The sequence below is a fragment of the Cokeromyces recurvatus genome, assembly GCF_025118155.1.
Source record: "Cokeromyces recurvatus strain NRRL 2243 chromosome Unknown BX663scaffold_7, whole genome shotgun sequence".
Taxonomy (NCBI): Eukaryota; Fungi; Mucoromycota; class Mucoromycetes; order Mucorales; family Mucoraceae; genus Cokeromyces; species Cokeromyces recurvatus.
Window position 1 is genome coordinate 1 of NW_026251393.1, and position 20,808 is coordinate 20,808.

The 20,808-nt window shown below is 30.1% G+C and overlaps 7 protein-coding genes across 7 annotated transcripts; 4 read left to right on the forward strand and 3 right to left on the reverse strand.

Annotated features, from left to right (window-relative positions):
- Positions 1-953: 953 nt before the first annotated feature.
- On the reverse strand, positions 954-2,411 carry BX663DRAFT_530075 (uncharacterized protein; the record flags this gene model as incomplete). The annotated part of the gene is made up of 3 exons (XM_051530291.1): positions 954-983; positions 1,222-1,603; positions 2,407-2,411. The coding sequence occupies 3 exons, from the start codon at positions 2,409-2,411 to the stop codon at positions 954-956; spliced, it is 417 nt and encodes a 138-aa protein (XP_051384471.1).
- A 115-nt stretch (positions 2,412-2,526) lies between these two features.
- Positions 2,527-2,946, reverse strand: BX663DRAFT_484628 (uncharacterized protein; the record flags this gene model as incomplete). The annotated part of the gene is made up of 1 exon (XM_051524566.1): positions 2,527-2,946. The coding sequence occupies one exon, from the start codon at positions 2,944-2,946 to the stop codon at positions 2,527-2,529; it is 420 nt and encodes a 139-aa protein (XP_051384472.1).
- A 4,196-nt stretch (positions 2,947-7,142) lies between these two features.
- BX663DRAFT_559519 (uncharacterized protein) lies at positions 7,143-8,228 on the forward strand (the record flags this gene model as incomplete). Its single annotated transcript, XM_051531856.1, has 4 exons — positions 7,143-7,531; positions 7,619-7,792; positions 7,882-8,144; positions 8,211-8,228. Exons 1-4 carry the CDS (start codon positions 7,411-7,413, stop codon positions 8,226-8,228), a joined length of 576 nt encoding a protein of 191 aa, XP_051384473.1. The 5' UTR covers positions 7,143-7,410.
- A 4,251-nt stretch (positions 8,229-12,479) lies between these two features.
- On the forward strand, positions 12,480-16,484 carry BX663DRAFT_502562 (uncharacterized protein). The gene is made up of 8 exons (XM_051526628.1): positions 12,480-12,714; positions 12,762-12,944; positions 13,023-13,338; positions 13,403-13,534; positions 13,600-15,517; positions 15,589-15,764; positions 15,842-15,988; positions 16,049-16,484. The coding sequence occupies exons 1-8, from the start codon at positions 12,680-12,682 to the stop codon at positions 16,211-16,213; spliced, it is 3,072 nt and encodes a 1,023-aa protein (XP_051384474.1). The 5' UTR covers positions 12,480-12,679; the 3' UTR covers positions 16,214-16,484.
- Positions 16,324-17,569, reverse strand: BX663DRAFT_502571 (Alpha/beta knot methyltransferase). The gene is made up of 3 exons (XM_051526629.1): positions 17,161-17,569; positions 16,857-17,109; positions 16,324-16,795 (listed from the first exon to the last, which is right to left on the reverse strand). Exons 1-3 carry the CDS (start codon positions 17,464-17,466, stop codon positions 16,572-16,574), a joined length of 783 nt encoding a protein of 260 aa, XP_051384475.1. The 5' UTR covers positions 17,467-17,569; the 3' UTR covers positions 16,324-16,571.
- Positions 17,570-17,645: 76 nt separating this feature from the next.
- On the forward strand, positions 17,646-18,699 carry BX663DRAFT_502574 (uncharacterized protein). The gene has a single exon (XM_051526630.1). The coding sequence runs from the start codon at positions 17,701-17,703 to the stop codon at positions 18,454-18,456; it is 756 nt and encodes a 251-aa protein (XP_051384476.1). The 5' UTR covers positions 17,646-17,700; the 3' UTR covers positions 18,457-18,699.
- Positions 18,700-19,474: 775 nt separating this feature from the next.
- On the forward strand, positions 19,475-20,383 carry BX663DRAFT_502576 (uncharacterized protein). The gene has a single exon (XM_051526631.1). The coding sequence runs from the start codon at positions 19,724-19,726 to the stop codon at positions 20,237-20,239; it is 516 nt and encodes a 171-aa protein (XP_051384477.1). The 5' UTR covers positions 19,475-19,723; the 3' UTR covers positions 20,240-20,383.
- The last annotated feature ends 425 nt before the right edge of the window (positions 20,384-20,808 follow it).

The following is a 20,808-nucleotide window of genomic DNA, read 5'->3' on the forward strand; positions in this document are numbered from 1 at the left end:
TGAAGTCTCCTAGCTGCTTGTGCTGCTGTAGTAAACTGACCAGTTGCAAACTTTCGTAATATTAATCTATCCTCATTAGTGCTGAATGTTCCATTACGACCATGATGGGCATTTCGAGTAATGCCGATTTCTTTCGAAATGCGACTAATCGTTGCAACTGATACACCTGTGCGCTTACTAATGTCACTATATTCAACGCCATCACGAAGAAGACATTCAATGTTTTGCTTAATTTCAACAGAAATGGGCTTCATGTTTTTTTTTATAGATTGCAATTCTTAATTGGAGAAAAATGAATAGATGAACAAACAATAAAATACCTACAGGGTCCCTCATGCTCATAGTACTTACTTTCTCAATAGCAGTCACATATACATAAAATCAGTAAATTTATGAGAAAAAAATAGAAAACTCAAAAAATGGTTTCAATGGGGTGATCATTTTTTAAAACCAGTAAGTTGACCGTATAGCACATGACTATGAAGAAATTTCTACCAAAAATGGAAATATATGTGTACTATTACTGTGTTCAATTTTTAGCCGTTTCAGTTTAATGTTGTGAAGAAAAAAGAAAAAAAGTGAATTTTTAAAAAACATTGAAACCATTTTTTGAGTTAGTGTAATATCATAAGGAGGTTAATATTTAACAAAACACCAATGAAATAGTATCTATAAACATCATCTAGAACTACCAAGCAAAGTATAAATAGCCCGATAGTTTTTACAAGAAGAATATTTAGTTTTTTTAATTTTTAATTTTTTTCTAACAAAAATTTATTCTTACTTGTACCTGTGTCTCACGATTTATTTCTGTCTTAACCCATACAACATGTCTTATTAAATCATAAGTAACATTTTTTCTGATTCACATCTTATCTCAGATTTCTTTAACAATTCTTATAAATATCCTATCAATTTATTTAAATTCATAAATAAAATAGTTGACATTAAAATTAGTATTCGGCCTTATTGACTTCTTTTGTCTTTAAATTATTTTTATTTTATGATATTTTTTATTTGGTATTTTAATAGAAATATAACAAATTTAATTTTCTTGTTGTTTTTTGTTGTACTTTTTCTAAAAAAGTGACAATTTTCTTTTTTGATGTTGGATGATTGTTGAGGTCGCTGAAGGGGATTTTTTTTAGATACTCTTTGCTTTTTAAAGAAATCCCCTTCCTCTCCATCAGTTGGTGATGATGCGTTTAAGATATTAAAGACACTTTTGACAATATCTGTTGCAATCCAAGCAGAAACCATAGCTGGAAGAACTGTTTCTCCAAAGTGTTCAATGGAATGACCAATGATTATTGGTTCTTGTCTATTGATTCCTGTGATATTAGGCGTCGGTCTGTCTACATTAAACATTGTAAACGAAAGTCCAGAGTGAATAAATCCAACTGTCTGAAGTGATTTATACATGGAAGGTTTTATTTTTATAAGGTCATTAAGCATGTCTTTTAGAGTTGTTGATAATTTAACAAACGAGTCTTTAAAATGTCCGGAAAAAATACTATATTTTGCCTTGATTTCCGTTGCTCCAAATACTTGACCTTTACTGCGATCGATTCTATAAGTGCGAAATACACTATCACATTTGTGGCTCAATTTTATCCTAGCAATCGCATCCAATCCATCAATAGTCCTTTTATTGTTTATTTTATCTTGGTTAGCAATGCTTATTGGCTCTTTAATTGCAGCTGTTATGATTGTAGTCGTATTTACAATTAAGTTAATAGAAATAAACCATCATTTATTACATAATAAATAGGTTATTCAAATAAAACTAATATATTGTACTTCACAGCATAATATTCATTCTACGCTCAGTTTTGATAATAGTCGTTGTCAGAGTATTCGAGCATTAAAAATAATTATATACATCGCATTATGTAATAGTAAGAACTCAATAGGTTTATGACTGTTATATTCAATTACATAATTATTTATACAAGTCATTTATATTATATATACATCCATAATGTTGTATAGTGTTATAGAGGGAATATTCACTGTAAATTAATATTAACGCGTTGCTTATCTCCAAGACAATAATCGTGTATATTTTTAATTTCAGCAACAGCTAAGGCAGAAATCTGCATACTGCATGCAGAATTATTCGGAGACAAAATTTGTGCATATTTGTGCACAAAGACTTTATTATAGCAGTATTCACTTATCTAAATCACATTCCTATTAATATTACTTACCTTACAAAAACATATAAATAGCTCTCGTCATTTTTCCATATTATTTTTTTCTGGTACAATTTCTGTACTATTTTTTTTAATAACCTATACAAAGTTTTTACAGACTTGTCTTTTCTTTTTTCTCTTTCCTTATCTTTGTACTCAAAGCACGAACAATTACATCGAAATTAGATTTCTCTAATTTTCTTTATAGTACGTCATGCATAGTCATAGAAATAAGAAGCCTTAAATAATACTATTTTTGGTAAACTTTTCATCAATAGTAGAATCAATTAAATTGGTTTGGTCAAACAGGAAATTTGCTTGATAAAGTGTTTTATGGGACAATTTGTTCACTTAGTGTACGACTACAATCATAACAGAGTTTAGGATATGGAGCGTGTGATGCTAATGAATTGCATGAAGGTATAGGGTTGATTATTGAACAATTGTTGCAGAATAGGGTAATTTTTTTCATTTCGTTTGCAGATCTTTTCATTGGAGCAATAGTTATAATAGATGCCGGTTTTGATTGTGAAGCCTTAATAATGACATTGACATGTGCCAGAGCGTTTTCGTTCTCTCTGTGTTCGTTTATAATGGAAGAATGTTCTAATTTTAAACTTGTTAAAGCATATCTTGCCAGATGTTTGTTTTCTTCGGAATCACTGGCTCGCTGACAGGCATGTAATAATGCTTCATCATGATTATCATGATTGTAAGATTTATAACTTAATTCAATAAGATAAATAGTCATAATAGAATACATAGTGCATTTGTATAATAATTCTCTCTATAAACATATTTAGTATATTTACCCTTGTATAGAAAAATAATTAATTAATAAAAAGTCCTACATCTAAAAATATACTTTCTTCTATTATTGTTCTGCTGAATATAAATTTATAATAATAACTCTATACAAGTTAAACTGGGGTAAACTAAGAATAATACAAATACGCGTAATAATTGATTCTACTCAGAATACACGTATTAGTTATAAAAATAAATATATATAAAAGATATGAATCTATATCTATAATTATAACTCTTAGTAATCCTTCTATAATTATATTATCAAATACAATTTGTTATATTTTTATCTTCTTATTACTCATCATCCTTATCCGCGAAATATATAAATACTCTTACATTATTAACTCTTATATTGTATAACATATACTTGAATTAATTCAATTCTTAATAAACTTATTGACAAGTCTCAACGTACTTGTTGTGATTGTAGTAGCCTTTATAATTAAGTTAATAGAAATAAACCATCATTTATTATATAATAAAGAGGTTATTCAAATAAAACTAATATATCGCGCTTCACAGCATAATATTCATTCTACTCTCAGTTTTGATAATAGTCATTGTTTGAGTATTCGAGCATTAAAAATAATTATATACATTATATTATGTAATAATAATAATTCAATAGGATTATGACTGTTATATTCAATTACATAATTATTTATAAGTCATACATATTATATATAGATAGCTATAAAGATAAATATTGTTATGTAATAATATCTTATAGGATAATAATAATAGTAGCATATAAATAATTGGTATTGCTATAGCTGACATATTCACTGTGAATTAATATTGACGCGTCGCTTACCCCAGAAATAATAATTTAATATTTTTAGTAACAGCGACAGCTCAGGCAGAAAAGAATAAAAATAGATTTTATTGTAGGCAGAATTATTCGGAGAAAATATTTATGACTAATGCTTTATTATAGCAATATTTGCTTATCCAAATCATAGTTCTATTAATATCACTTACCTTGCAAAAAACATATAAATAACCCTTTACGTTTTCACATAATTTTTCCTGGTACAATTTTTGTATTATTTTTCTCAATAAAAAAACTACACGAAGTTTTCACAGACTTGTCTTTTGTCTTTTTCTCTTTCTTTAACTTTTTGCTATCAAAACAGTACTTCTTCTGTCTTATCTTCTTTTATTTTATTTTCTTTTATTTAATTACTTAAACCTACCTAAACCACAACACGAGATGATTAGTTATCTTTCTTGCTTTTATTTATCTTTTTATATCAAGTATTATTATTAAAAATATGCCATTTACACATAGCCAAGAAACACATAACTCTATCCAATTACTTATTAAGGATGGTATGACCACCAAAGATATTGTAAATCGTACAGGAGTCTCTAAATGGACAATTAATCGGATTCGAAGTAAACTGAACTCAGATTACAAACGACCTAAGGGTGGTAGACCTAATCATTTAAGCACTACAACAGCAGTCACACTTCGTTTCAAAGTCCGATGTGGTTCTTTGCGTACTGCTCGTGCTGCTCATGAATGGCTAAAGCTCAATCATGTCTATATAAGTTACAGCAGAACAGTTGAAATGCTTCATCAGCTGGGTCTTTTTGTTACTTTAAAGAAGTCCAAGCCTTTCCTTAAGTATCAGCATATTAAGAAAAGACTTCTTTGGGTGAAAAAGCACTGTAACTGGGATTTAAATGACTGGAAGAAGGTAATATTTTCAGATGAGACTAAGATAAACCTTTGGGGCTCTGATTGAGTTCAATATACATGGAAACAAAAGGGTTATCCGAATCAGCCTCATCACTATAAGGCAACTTTGAAGCATGGAGGTGGCTCTTTATTAATGCGGGGCTGTATGACTGCAAAAGGGCCGGGATATGCATGTAGAATAGATGATAAAACTTTGAATTCCGAGGGCTATATCTATATTTTAAGCACTACATACAAAGATACATTGGAGTATTATGGCTGGAATAAGAAGGATGTTATTCTTCAACAGGATGGTGACACAAAACATACTTCACAAACAACTCAAAAATGGCTTCAACAGGAGGGTATTAACTATATGCATACATGGCCGCTCAATAGTCCGGACTTAAACCCTATTGAGCACCTCTGGCATCAGTTAAAATCAAAATTAGGTCAATACCCTACCCATCCAAAAAATATTGAAGAACTGTGGCAAAGGATTAACATAGAATGGAATAAGTTTACGGAGAATAACATGTTACCTTACTATGAAAGTATGCCATCTACAGTGACTCACAAAACTGTCCCAATGTTTTGCACTTTTCTCTTTAACTGACTCGTTCTTCTTTTGTAATCATGCTAGAAAGATACCGAAAATATCATTCGATAGCCTAAGTAATTCTCTATCAAGTCATTACCAAAAATAGAAATATAATTTAAAACTCAGCGTAAAATATTAAATAAAAAATTGAATATGCATTGGGACAGTTTTGTGGCCGTAAGTTAATTTTATTTAATTTAAACATAGAACAACTAATAATCAGTCCAACGACCTTTTGCCTTTATAACAGCTTTGCAACGGTCGGGCATAGAGTCTATAACCCTTAAACAATCTTCTTTGGTAATCTTATTGTACCATACATCCGTGATTCTTTCAAAAAGCTCACGAATACCCTTAGGTGGTGTCTCATACTCATTAAGTCTTCTTTTTGTTAGAGCCCACATATGTTCAATAGGATTAAGGTCTGGAGACTGTGATGGCCAATCAAGAACTTCGTATTCCTGGCTTTTCAAGTATTCTTTGACTGGAATTGACCTATGTTTTGAATCGTTATCATGCTGGAAGACGATTTGGTCTCTCCTTAATCCTGTTTGCTTGCACACCATTTCGATAGATTTCTCTAATTCGTCTTGAAGGATTTCCTTATAAAGCTCTCCGTCCATAGTAGAGTCTATTTTGCACATCCAGCCAACTCCGACGCAGGTAATACAACTCCAAATCATGATTGAACCGCCTCCATGTTTATAATTCTGCTTAATATGACGTATTTGAAGACTTTCATTGTCCCTTATCCAAGCCCAGACACGTCCATCGGAGTTAAAACGATTAATTTTGGTCTCGTCAGACCAAATAACCCTTCTCCAATCATCGACTGTGTAGTCTTTATACTTCTTTGCCCATCTAAGTCGTTCTTTAATATTTGTGGGACTAAGTGCAGGTTTCGCTTCCTTTTCTATAGAACCCAAACCGAGTGATTTTAAAGCGCGACGAACTGTCTCAGATGAGACTGACTTGCCTAGCTCCGACTTAATTGAATTTCCGACTTGCACAGCGTTTTCTAAACCTCCTCTAGTTATTTTATGAACACAGTAGTGCTTGTCCCTCTCCGTGAGCTTACCAGGTCGTCCCCCTTTTGACAAGCTGCGCCCAGATAAATATGTTTTTCCGATGCGACACACAGAACTCCGACTCACACCAATCTGCTCAGCCACATGACGCACAGAAAGTCCGCTGTTGAGCTTGGCAATAATGTCATTTCTTTGGTTTTCACTTATGGAGCGCATACTAACAATATGGCCTCAAGATTTAGTCCCCAAAATTATAGAATATTCTAGAACTTACCTTAATTATACTGTGGAAGGTACAAAGAAATAATACGATCGCTACTATATGCTAGGCTGAAGTTACTGCCAAATTGTGGGACAGATTTTATTTTTATAAGTACGGCCACAAAACTGTCCCAATGCATATTCAATTTTTTATTTAATATTTTACGCTGAGTTTTAAATTATATTTCTATTTTTGGTAATGACTTGATAGAGAATTACTTAGGCTATCGAATGATATTTTCGGTATCTTTCTAGCATGATTACAAAAGAAGAACGAGTCAGTTAAAGAGAAAAGTGCAAAACATTGGGACAGTTTTGTGAGTCACTGTAGAATCAAGGCTGTCATTAAGACTAAAGGAGGATATACGAAATACTAAATTTATATTTCATATTGTAAATTTAACAAAAATACCGAGTAAAAACTTTATTTGCCCAATTAACCAATTAGAATTGGCCAATTCTGATAAATCTTTGAATGTACATAAAGTGTATTTGTAGGAATTATTTAGACAATTTTGAGGTTTGTACTAAACGTTAATATTGAGATATAGCGTATAAGGTAGAAAAATTATTTTTATGCACCAGTTTCCGTAACTATTGTATGAATAATGTAAATTTTGTTGAATTTCCATTAAAAAAATACTTTTATTGACGTATCTCTATTCATTTATGTTGTGCATTAAGGAAAGTCAAAAATCATAAGATATTGCCACACTCTTGTGAGCCACTGTACCTACAAAGTAATTTATTTATCGCTTTTTGAGCGCACAAGATTCGATTTTTAATTTTAATTTACCCAAACTTTTGGCGGATACGATCAAAACGCTAACAATGGTAACGATCATTTCAAGCTATAACCGCCAGATGACACCAGATATGAAGGCTATATATATACAACAGTTTGAAGACCAGCCTTGTTTCAAGTCCCTTAATACAAACTTTCCTAACGTTTGTGCATTCGTTTTGTATACTCTAAAAATTAACCTGTACGAAGAATGACCTCAGTATATTTGGTTTTACAAACATAACACCATAAAAGACGAACTTGAATATAATTTCTTCAAAGCAGCTCAGTACATTTTAACAAGCTATAGCGATAAATGTAACAGATCAATACAATTAAGAGCACCTAGTGAAAGAACGTTATGGGTTGACCGAATTGCTTCAATATTTCAAACGTTAGGTGATCAAACAGGTCTCATTGGATTGAATGGTGTGAAACCTTATCATAAAACTGCATTGATGATAGTATCAATATTGATTTATGGATAAAAACGTGTAGAAGATATCTGGATGCTTTAGTTTTCATTAAACGTCATAATGAAATTCTACCAATGGAGGCATCTATCGGATTAGAGAAAAAAGATATGGAGCATACCATGGAAGACATGCTTAAAAATTTAAATTCAACCATAGCTTTCATCAACGGGATTGGTCGAAAATATCTCGATGCAAGCCATTCGACGTTCAAAAAGTTACACGTAGTTAGTGTTCAATCGGTCAAACAGACAATAACATTAACATCAACCCGCATTGATATTACAAAAGTGGACTATTGTGTTATGGTTTAGGTAAGTTTAAATAATTAAAGTATAAAAGAAATAAAAGAAATAAAATAAAAATAAAATAAGACAGAAGAAGTACGTTGAGACTTGTCAATAAGTTTATTAAGAATTGAATTAATTCAAGTATATGTTATACAATATAAGAGTTAATAATGTAAGAGTATTTATATATTTCGCGGATAAGGATGATGAGTAATAAGAAGATAAAAATATAACAAATTGTATTTGATAATATAATTATAGAAGGATTACTAAGAGTTATAATTATAGATATAGATTCATATCTTTTATATATATTTATTTTTATAACTAATACGTGTATTCTGAGTAGAATCAATTATTACGCGTATTTGTATTATTCTTAGTTTACCCCAGTTTAACTTGTATAGAGTTATTATTATAAATTTATATTCAGCAGAACAATAATAGAAGAAAGTATATTTTTAGATGTAGGACTTTTTATTAATTAATTATTTTTCTATACAAGGGTAAATATACTAAATATGTTTATAGAGAGAATTATTATACAAATGCACTATGTATTCTATTATGACTATTTATCTTATTGAATTAAGTTATAAATCTTACAACCATGACAAGTCTTTGTAATGGTACTCGCCTGATCGTCAGAACAATTCTACCTCACGTAATAGAGGCATTAGTTGCAACAGGCTCTCATATTGGTAATGTTGTGTACATTCCAAAAATTAAATTATTTAGCAGCAATGAGCCGACTACACTACCGCTTTCATTTTCAAGGACTCAATTTCCTGTTAGACTTGCATTTGCAATGACAATTAACAAAGCTCAAGGCCAGACTATGGATCGTATTGGTTTGTATCTTCCAAATCACATATTCGGTCATGGACAGCTCTATGTTGCTTTGTCAAGGGTAAAATCGCCTTCTGCTATTAAGATTATGATTGATGCTGATTCTAATAGTGGAAATAACAATGAAAAATCTTATACTAGAAATGTAGTGTACAATGAAGTTTTATCCAACAATAGCTAAAATTTCTTTAAAATCATTGACTATAAACATAACATTCATATTACATATCCCAAACAATAAACATCAACAATAGTTTTATGTAACCACACAATATAAATGTACTATTTAGGCATTTCTTTTTCTTTTTCTTTTTTTTTTTTAATAATTGAATGTTAAGTTCATCCCAAGCCCGCAGGGCGAGGAAGCCACTCCCTTAGTGTAGGTCAAGTTTTTTACTGGAACGCAGTGTAGGTGCAAAAAAATTACCGGAATGAGAGGGGAGGTGAGCAGCCTCGTAATAATTATTAATGTTCGAATACTCTAACAATGGCTATTATTAAAACTGAATGTATAATGAATATTATGTTGTGACGTACAATATACTAGTTTTATTTGAATAACATCTGTATTATTTAAATAAATGACGGTTTATTTTTATTAACTTAGTCATAAAGACAACTACAATCATAACAAATTCTATCTAGTTCCTCCCGGAACTCTCTTGATCTACTTCACCAAATGATATTAAAACTTTTAACTCTTCATTATCTATAACATATCTTATTGAGTCGTTACTAGCACTTTTCTGACTCACATCTTATCTCTTACTTCTTTAACAATTCTTATAAATACTCATCAATTTAAATCCATAGATAAAATTATTAACTTTAGAACTATTATTCGGCCTTATTGACTTCTTTTGTCTTTATATTATTTTTATTTTATAACAATTTTTTATTTAATATTTTACAGGTAATATCACGGAAGTGACCAGTTTAGTTTCAAAAAAAAAGAAAAGAAAAGAAAACTAATTGAGGGTGGAAAGACTGTACATGTTAAACAGGATTAAAAGTTAGATAATAATTGTTTCTGGGTGGTGAAGAACTGCTCTGACAGTGTCTCAACGTAAAATAGAGACACTTATACCGTTTTTTTATTTTCTCATATTTTTTGGTGTTCTGTGACTTTTTCTCAATAAAAAAGTTTTTTACTTATAAAATAGTAAATTTCTAAAATGTTCGTCAACTTAGTTGATAATAATTTCACGAATAATTCTATTAAACGTCAACGTCCAGTTAATTCTTCTTCAGAAATAATTGTTATTTCTGATTTTAAAGACAAAATGTCAATAATTACTAATAATGATCATAATGAGATCATAAATTCAGAAATTGAAGATGTGAATGAGAGTAGCATAACGATCTGAGCAAGGTTGTAATTATTAAAAGTAATGGCAGAACAATTATCAATCTTTTGTTAATAATGAACGAAAGTTAGCTAATTCAATTAATTATAATGTAGTACATGTAGATGAGGAGGAGAAAGACAACCCTAAAAATGAAGTTTATTCTTTTGAATTTGAGACTGAGGGCCTTCCTGCATATTGGAGTAGAGAAGTTGTAAGAAAAATTCCCACTATTAAGGAGTTTTATTTATATAATAGATTCTTATTAAACTTTGGAATTTATTATGGTTAAAATGAGGTCATTCGTTGCTGTAGCGACACAGGCAGTGTTATGTATCTAGAAGAACGCGAAAGTAGAAGTAGGTGACGCTGTAATGGTAAAGTTATAAACGTTGGTACCTACGAGAAGTGTTGCAACGGCAGAATACGTACAGTTCGTCGTGACTCTTTTTTCAGCTATAGAAAGCTTCCCATAAGTGATATCTTATCTATACTGTATTTATGGTCAATTGGTTCCATTACACGTAAAGGTATTGCACGTATGGTAGGATGTCATCCTAATGCAGTATCCCGTATTATCCGCGAGTGGTATCAGGTGCTACAGGAAGATATTCAGGTGAATGACTGTCAAATTGGATGTGTTGACGACAACGGTAATTCTATTATCGTTGAAATTGAAGAATCTAAATTTGGTAAAAGGAAATATCATCGCGGACATCATGTAGAAGATTGTTGGGTTATTGGAGGCATAGAAAGAACAAAAGAAAGAAAGTGTTTTTTTTTGGTAGTAGTACCTAAAAGAAACGCAGAAACATTGAGGTCTATTATTGAAACATATGTTAAACCAGACTCAACTGTATATACAGACTGTTGGAAGGGATACGATCGTATGGAAGAATGGGGAATGGATCTTACTCATCGTACAGTAAACCATTCTATAACCTTTCGCGATGGTGATGTCTGTACAAACACGATCGAAGGTATATGCCTAATGTTAAAAAGGAATTTTATTTTATATCTAACAATTTTTTGTTCAATATAGGAACTTGGAATGGCATCAAGATAAATATTAAACCTGCAATGAGGACCAAGAAAATGATGCCATGGTTGCTTGTTGAGTTTATTTGGCGTACTAAACATTACTCTGATATATGGGGTGGTGTACTTAAATGTTTAAAAGAAGTTAGTTTTAACAGTGCAATTAATAACCCTGCATGGGTTACGTTATTTGCAGATGAAGAAGATTAAATTCAATATTATAATAAAGTTATTATCTTTAAATCAATAAGCTACCAATTCATATAAAATTTAACATGAAGTATGACATATAACGTTTATTATCGTTTAATCAAAACCTACTAATAAATACGCTTTTCAGTATATAAAAAAAAATGCTTATTTACTTGATAATAAAATATACAATAATTTATCTATAAAGGTAGATAATGTAAAGACAGCAACAATAAGTAAAAACATGGTTATTGTTTTTAACGCAAAAAAAAAAAAAAAAAAAAAAAAAAAAAAAAAAAACCATATAAACCTTCTTTGATTAATAAATAAAATAGAGAGTTAGTCTCTAATTAATTCTTAACTATGTCCAACTACTTTGATCTTTTTTAATATCATCAGTTGTTACGTATTCTAAAATTAATAATTAGTTCACCTGTTAAATTATATATAAGCGCAGTAGTCGACACATATTATGAACTAGCTTCTTAATATAATGTATACCTTCAATAAACTAGGAAGATGTGTAATTAAGGAGCATGTATTTATGCACAGTCATAAATAAAGAGAACAGATAAATAGAAACTATCTTTGTGAAGGATTATTAGTCATATAATTTTTACTGTGTTTTTTTATAAGTAATAAAAAGGACTAAACAAGTTTCACGTATACTTTCTCATTCTTTTTTATTGCAAGATGTCTACTTGATTAATATTCCCTCTTTACCCTTTACTAGTAAAACAACTATTCCTATCTTTTCTTTACCCTTTATTCTGAACTATCATTTTAGTCTTCTCTTATCTGACTTGAAAAATATAGTAAATTTAAAATTTGCTCAACTATGATGGAGTTCAAAATTATATAAATGTGTGGTGTCCTGAGACATAAATTGAGAGTCTATTTTATTATCAACTTGTTTCTTTTCCCTTGTTTTTTTTTCTTTTTTTTTGGCATATTAGTTTCCTTATCATATATTATAACGCGTATTTGTTATAAATGACTTACTTTATTATTATTATTTAAGAGCCTTAAAAAAAAAAGAAACACTTACACTTTTATATACAAATATATAAATATATTTTTGACAAATAATCAATTTAAGCACATATACAAACTTATAATTATAGAAAGATGGTAGACGATAGTCATCATGAAGAAGAAAACAGGTAAATTTTTTATTGTTTAACATCATCATTCTTACATTTTAGTTTAGGGAAAATCATCAGCCTAATCATGATTATAGTAATTTAAATGTAACAGAAAATACAGAAGAGTGTCGTCCTTTAAACGTGAAAGATGCACTAACTTACCTTGACAAAGTTAAAGTTCAATTTGCTTCTCAAGCTGATATTTATAATCAATTTTTAAATGTCATGAAAGATTTCAAAAGTCAAAGGTAGTATATATATACATGTATATATTTATCTATTTATTTATTTATGAATTGTATTACCTGTATTGACATGTTATTTAGGACTGATACACCAGGTGTTATAGAACGTGTTTCATCACTCTTTCGTGGATATCCAGAACTCATATCAGGCTTTAACACATTCTTACCTCCAGGCTATCGTATAGAATGCAATAATGAGAATATTACGGTAACAACTCCGTCAGGCATTATTAAAACATCGATTGATAAATCAAAGGAGCAACAACCTATTGAGTTCAATCAAGCTATTCATTTTGTTAATAAAGTTAAAAGTCGATTTATGGGTCAATCAGATACATATAGAAAGTTTTTAGAAATACTTCAAAAATATCAAAAAAAGGAAATGCCTATTCAACAGGTTCGTGTGCATATAATCAAAGATTTTTTTTTTATACAAATTTACTTACACATTTACTGGTTAGGTTTATAATGAATTACAAGTATTATTCGAAGGTCTTAATGATTTATTAGATGAATTTAAGCAATTTTTACCTGAACCACCAAAGCCAAGAAAGAAAAGAATTGTTATACCTAACAATACAAATATTACAAAGGTAAGCAAATTAATTTTTTTCGGCTATCTACACACATTAACTATAGAAAAACAAAATATGTATAGAAAACAAAACATCATCATGAACCTGAAATATCAAATGTTCGTTCATCCTCACAATCACCATTTACAGAAGAGGAAGAACAAAGCTTTTTTGAAAAAGTCAAGCAACATATTGGAAATGAATCTACTTTTGACGCTTTTATGAAAGTTTTAAATCTTTTTTTTGTAATTAATCGTCAAAAGAATATGATGGAACAGCAAGCTATCTTGATGAATCGAGTTAAAGGCTTTATTGGTAGTGATCCCTCTCTCTTTGAATGGTTTAAAACCTTGATTGGTTATAACAATCATACTCAGTCTAACAAAAATATTCGTCATGCAAATGGTGAACAGCTTCGTTATCAATATGAACATAATTATGATAATATAGATTTTATTATGGATCGTACGACACTAGAAAGTTATAACGGAGGCCCAAGTTATAGAAAAATAGCTTCCACTAAACAACTTCAATGCTCTGGACGTGATGCACTTTGTTTAGAAATCTTGAATGATCAATATATTTCTCGTCCATCCTGTCAAAGTGAAGACACTGGAATTGTAGCCTCAAAAAAGAATCAATATGAGGAAGCGTTGCATCGTGTAGAAGAAGAAAGATATGACTATGATTTGAATATCGAGGCTAATTTAAATACCATAGCTTTATTAGAGCCTATAGCTAAAAAGATTAGTATCATGAGTTCTGAAGAAAAGGCGTCTTTTCGTTTATCTCCTGGTTTGTTAATGATGGATAAGCAACAACAACAACAACAGCAGCAGCAACAACAACAATCATCTTCGCTGACTGTCTATCAGCGTATTATGAAAAAGATTTATGGTAATGAAAAGGGGCTTGAAATGATTGAATTATTACATAATAATCCAGCACAAGCTGTTCCTATTGTTTTAAAACGATTAAAACAAAAAGATGATGAATGGAAAAGAGCTCAAAGAGAATGGAATAAGATTTGGAGAGAAGTTGAAAGAAAGAATTATTGGAAATCACTCGATTATCAAGGAATTCAATTTAAAATGACAGATCGAAAAGCAACCACTACTCGTTCCTTAGTATCTGAAGCTGAACAAAAGCAAAAATTGTTATTACATAAATCTGCAATGACATCAGAAGAACAAGATTGTTTCTTTAGTTTTGGCACTGTATTTAATGATAAGGCTATCTTTAAAGATATGTCAAGGTTAATTTATTTTTATTTGGATCGTCAGCCAGTTTATAATCCAGAAGATTGTGCATCAATGAAAGAGTTTATGAATTCAATTATTCCTTTATTTTTTAATATTGAGGATGTTGAACCTTCTGTATCTACTTCTTCTTTTGATGAAATGGGTACAGTAGATGAGGATAATGAAGACGAAGATAACGAGGATGAAGGTAAAAGCTTCAATAAAAATAATTTCACTTCTACAACTCGACGAACAAGACGTGGAAAATTGAATAATGATGAAGATGGTCTTCTAAAAGATGTACTGCTACGTAATTTAGCAAAGAAAAAGAAACCGTTATCAAACCTTAGGTCAACTAGTTCTATTGAAGATGAAGAGGATGGTGATGATGAGGATGAAGAAGAGGATGAAGAAGAGGATGTAGAAGAAAACGATGAAAATAATTCACAAATAGCAAGACAATTCCATAAAGACAACAAGATTATCAAACCAACAATACCAAAGGTAGCTACGCTTGCCTCATTAATTGAAAAGGATAATAAGAAGAGAAAAGAAGAAGAAGAGAAAGCGATAGAAGAAAAGTTACACCATTTCTTTGGTGATAATGGTTTCTACTGCTTCTTCCGACTGTATCAAATGTTATATGAACGATTATATAAGATGAAATCGTTAGATATAGAATTTAGAAAAAATCCTGAAAAAGTCAAAAAAGCTTCACTAGATGCACATGATTTAGGAATAAGTTCCAAAAGATTTAAAGGTAAATAATAGTAATAATAATAAACAAAAAAAAAGCCGAGAAAATAGTTAATTACAATACGTTATATATAGCTTTAAATATGGATTTAAAACGTGGTTACTACAATATTCTATTATCGTTAATCGATAAATTATTTGAAGGAGAGATAGATCAACAAATATTCGAAGAATGTGTTCGTTATATTTTTGGTGGAGATGCTTATATTATGTTTACAATTGATAAACTTGTATTATCTATAGTTCGTCACGTAAAGTATACCAGTGTTCATATATATATATAAAAAAAAAGGAAAAGAAAAGAAATGTTCATTTCAATTCATTATAGATTCATATTATCGTTGCTGATTCACAATCATTGAACTTGTATGAATTATTCAAGTCACAAGAACAAAGTGAAGAATCAATTGATGCATACCGAGCACAAATATCTAATATTATTGATTCAACAGAAAATACATTTCATATTATCTTTGTAAAAGCTTACCCTTATTTTTATTCTGAATTTATCCTAATTTGTCCTTTTTTCATGTAGAACTTAAAAGATAGAACATTGAAATTTAGGCTACTGGATAACAATTTTGACTTACAAGCACAGAGTGAAGGATATGATGAATATGTATCGAGTTACATTGATTGGGGAAATGAAACAAAAGGAATTAAGCAGATTTTACTAACTCCCACATTTTTAAGGAGGTAAATAATAACATATTTGTATACAAAACATACTAATTGTGTGTGTGTGTGTGTTTTTCCCAGAAACTTGAATTCTAAGAGTTCTCTATCAAATAATTTCTTAATTCGATCTGGTATGCAATACAAAATTTGTCGAGATACTTTTCATATGTTTTATCTTATTGGCACAGAAGATACATTTATTCGTTATAATAATAATAATAATAATAACACAACACCAAAAAGAACAAGCAAATGGAATAATTGGTTAAAAGATCATTGGCATCAAGGACTAACAGAAGAAGAAAAATTACATGCTGAGGATAATGCTTTATCTACACTTGAATAAATTTCTATTTTATTTTATTTTTTCTTCTTTTTTTTTATAAAATTCCCCATAATTCTTCTACTGCACAAGCAATTTTACCACAAGCAACAGATGCAGATAATGAATAATCGGATATACTAATTTTATCATCTACATAAGCATCTGCAAAATCATCTGTACCATGTGCCATAGAACCAATGGCAACTACAATATTTTTATCCTTTGGAATTGTAGGCATATATTCTGATAACCTAACTGTGGGTGCATCCCAAGAAAGTGCTACAAAAAAAAATGCATGTTTAGGTTGATAAGCTTATTGTGTATGATGAATATTTCATACCTATTTTATGACTATTTGTGGGTAAATATTTTTCAACTGGATTTTCAATAATTCGTAACAATTTTTCATTGCCATTAACAGCTCGAATACTTAATTTGTGGAGTAATTGAACCATCAAACCTGCAAAACGTTTGAATGTTCTAGGAATTCTGATATGTGGATTCACTTCTATTAAAACATTCTTCTGGGTATGAATATAGACTTGTAATAAACCTGCCTTATTCAAAGGACTATCTAGAAGAGTTAAAAGACACTTTATAAACGTTTATTAAGGCTGTCAAATATTACTAATAATCAAACTTACTTGATGAGTGATATCAGGTCTAGCTTCATATGTTTCTCGATTATTTTTCTTAAGAATGTGAAGGTGATCATCGACATTTAAAAGTTGATAGTGGCCTTCCTTGTTTTTACCGATTTTAAGTGTTTCTAAAGTCGCTTGCTCCAAAATGACAATCAATCTGCGTGAATTTTCTTTTTCTGCCATTGTTTTAGGGATCTTGGGTGCTTGAGGTACCATGTGAACATCTACATTACGTGTTTCACCTACACGAATACGTTTTGGTTCATTTTCGGCAATTGATTCTTGGTTTCGCTTTTCACTTGACATTGTTCAATATATATAAATTATAATTATAAACAAAAAAATAGATTTATATGTAAAAAAAAAAATAATAAAAAAAAGGGATTTATAATAGTTAAAAATTAAAAAAGCCACGAGTATAAACAGTCAGGGCTTAAATGCAAAGCTGAAAAAAAAAAAAAAAAAAAAAAAAAAAAAAAAAAAAAGCAAGGTGCAAATAAGCTTATCAGTTTTTCTAAAAAATAAAATAAAATAAAAAGCATGTCAAAGCGGAAACGTCTTGCAAATGAAGACTGGGAAATGACTTCATCATCATCAACAGATACGGATAGTGATGTTGAAGAAATAAAAACAGAAAAACAACAACAAAAACCCTGTGGCTTATTGTTTTTACCATTTGAAATTCTCTCCAACATTTTTATTCTTTCTTCGAATCCTCATTTACCAATTGTTTGTCGTCAACTTTATAACCGATTATACTTTGCCCCTAATTTTATTAAACTTCAATTTATTATGTATCGTGCTCATAACGATCTCCCAAAGGCATTTGAACATGCTCTTCGATTCCCTTTTTTTGACATGGACTTGATGCATAGGTTCGATAATTTAAACGGTAAACCTATTCCATATCAAGACAAAAAAATACCAGCACGATTATTTCTATCTGAATCCAATACCTTAAATGATGAACTTGTGCTAGCATTATTAGAAAGAGGCGCATCCCCAAATCGACCCAAAGGATATCCACTAATTAAATCAGCTCAGTTAGGTCGCTTAGATCAAGTTAAGTTGCTTATAAAATATGGCGCAGATCCAACAATACGCAATAATATGGCTCTTAGAGTATGTGCAGCAAGAAATAATCGTGCAATGGTGGACTATTTCTTGGATGAATTAAAAGTAAAACCAGATAGTGAAACTTTGAAGGTATGTGTTCATAGAAATTTATGGGATATGATTCAAGTCCTAGTGGATCATGGTGCAGTTCCTGACATGTCAACAATTAATGATACTTGATGATAAATCGAGAAAATGTAAAAATGTAAAAAAGAAAAAAAAGCCCTATTTATATCATAGACTTTGTATCACATAAACAGTTGTACAGAATGTAAATATAATAATAATTTTACTACAGCGGCGTTAACAAGTAACAGCTCCAAATAGCCGCTTCCTCATTTCTTAATCAGTATAACTTTAATAATGCAGCAAATCTTTAAACAGATTGATTGAATACCCAATAAAATATCAAATTAATTTAAGAAGAACGTTATTAAAGATTTTTATACCTTTTGTTTCTAAATTATTAAGATTAGCTATGTTTGATTTCATGCTCAATAAAAGGTCTGAAGCTATTCTACAGGATTAAACTCTGGAAAACAAGGTAGAAGAAGGTATGAGCATCAATGTTCTTTTCTTTTAATCACTCTTTTCAGTTCTGCGGAAGCATAGGCAGATCAGTTGTTCATACCACCATAAGATCCTTTCATTTCTATAATATGTATATATTTATTTATTCAACCTAGTAAGTAGTCTGAGAATGAGTTGTATATAGTGTTCTGTAGCGATTATCTTCAGGGACAGCAAGTTTTTTTTTTTTTTTTTTGTTTGTTTGTTTTTTCTGTTGGCATTATTATCTTTTAATACATCTTTCAACTCTCTATTTCCTATTAGCCACTGACTTCATGTTAATAACATCTATAAAGGATATAATCCAAATGATTGTATTCTATACTATACTATACTATATTGATTAACAGTATAATTGAAATGGTCAGTATTTTTGCAAGAAGATTGGGCAGTATATGGTCTTATGTTTCTATCAATTCCTGGTTTACCAACAAAAAGAATAATTTTAGATAAAGCCGACATTATATTTTGACCGCATGAATAGGTTTCTAAATCCCTGATTTAGCAGATCGAGAAGAAGAGTGAAATAGTGTCCTTTTTATTGTTACACTACACTTAGATGATACAAAAATTATCATCAAAGTATTGTTTAAGGTAATTTTTCTTTTCATGAACTATTTCTTTCATACTCTTATCAAGAATAATAACCAAAAATACAAGTTAAGCTGAAGAAGTTTAAAGACGAAGAAAAATATAAATTGAAATTTATAATTTGCTAATTGGTGCTGAAAGGAGGGTATTAATGTAACTTGTGCACAAACCTTTTTCTTCCTATATAAAATTTCCCATCTGTATTTCTCATAAAATTAAAGTCAAGTTCTTTTCTTTTTCTTTCTTTTTATTTTAAATCTTCATTCCTTTATTCACTCATTTGCTTATGATATCTAAAAATATTCTTCCTCTCTTTTTTATTATTTATACATATATTTCGACTTGTTTAGCGCAACTCGGTACCGAAATTAATTTACCCTTAACAAATAGTACAGTCAAGCCTGGCGAAGTGGTTAAAATCGATTATACTTATCAGAACATGGGTAATGGTGTATATACAGTCAATATTGATCTTTGGCAAGACCAAACATTAAGTGTTCGTAGTCTGTCCATTGCATCTAATGTTTCTGTCAAACCCGGCAATTCAACAGGCACTCAGCTACCTCTTTATTTAAATGCCACATATGATAACTGGAAGGTCCCTCATGGTCTCAACGAAACGGTCTATTTAACGGTAACCACAAAGCCCCAGCTATCGTTTTCTAATGTCACTTTAACGATGCGTTCCAGGGCTATTGTCCTTCATGTAAACGCAGGTAGGAAGTTATTTTTACCTTCCTTAAGTCCTACTAGTTTATTAGGTTTAGCTATAATGTTGTTTGGATTTAATAGATTTATTTAATAAACTTTTTCTCTTTTCCTCCTTCCTTTTTACTAAACAAACCATCAAAACTATAAAAACATATATCATGACTTGATTTTATTTGTCATTCGATAAACTTGAGCCATTTGTTTGCTCCATAAAATAAAATTATGATACACACTGTGCATTTAAAATGACAAAGTAGTAGTCGAATTAATCTAGAAATAATCAATTAAAGTTAAGTATTAGATTGAAATCTATAAAATTGTTTATGCTGATAACAATATATATATACTTGGGAACATGTAACCACGATCCCTCTGACTCTACTTAAGTTGTTAAGAACAAGCTCTCAAAATATGTTGAGGAATAGATTGTACAAAAAGTTCAAGAAGATTTTGACTAGAAAGGCATAAAACAACTTTTATGCGTTAATCCCTCCTGCTTATAAAAAAGTATGCTTCCCTTTTATATAAAAATATATATTAATCTACTAACTCTTTTTTGTTAGCTCTTATTATCCTATTACGTTGCTAATCACCTATTGTGAAGCGATTGCTGATTGTTGTGGATCACAGGTAAATTAAAATAAAAGAAATCTGTTCAAA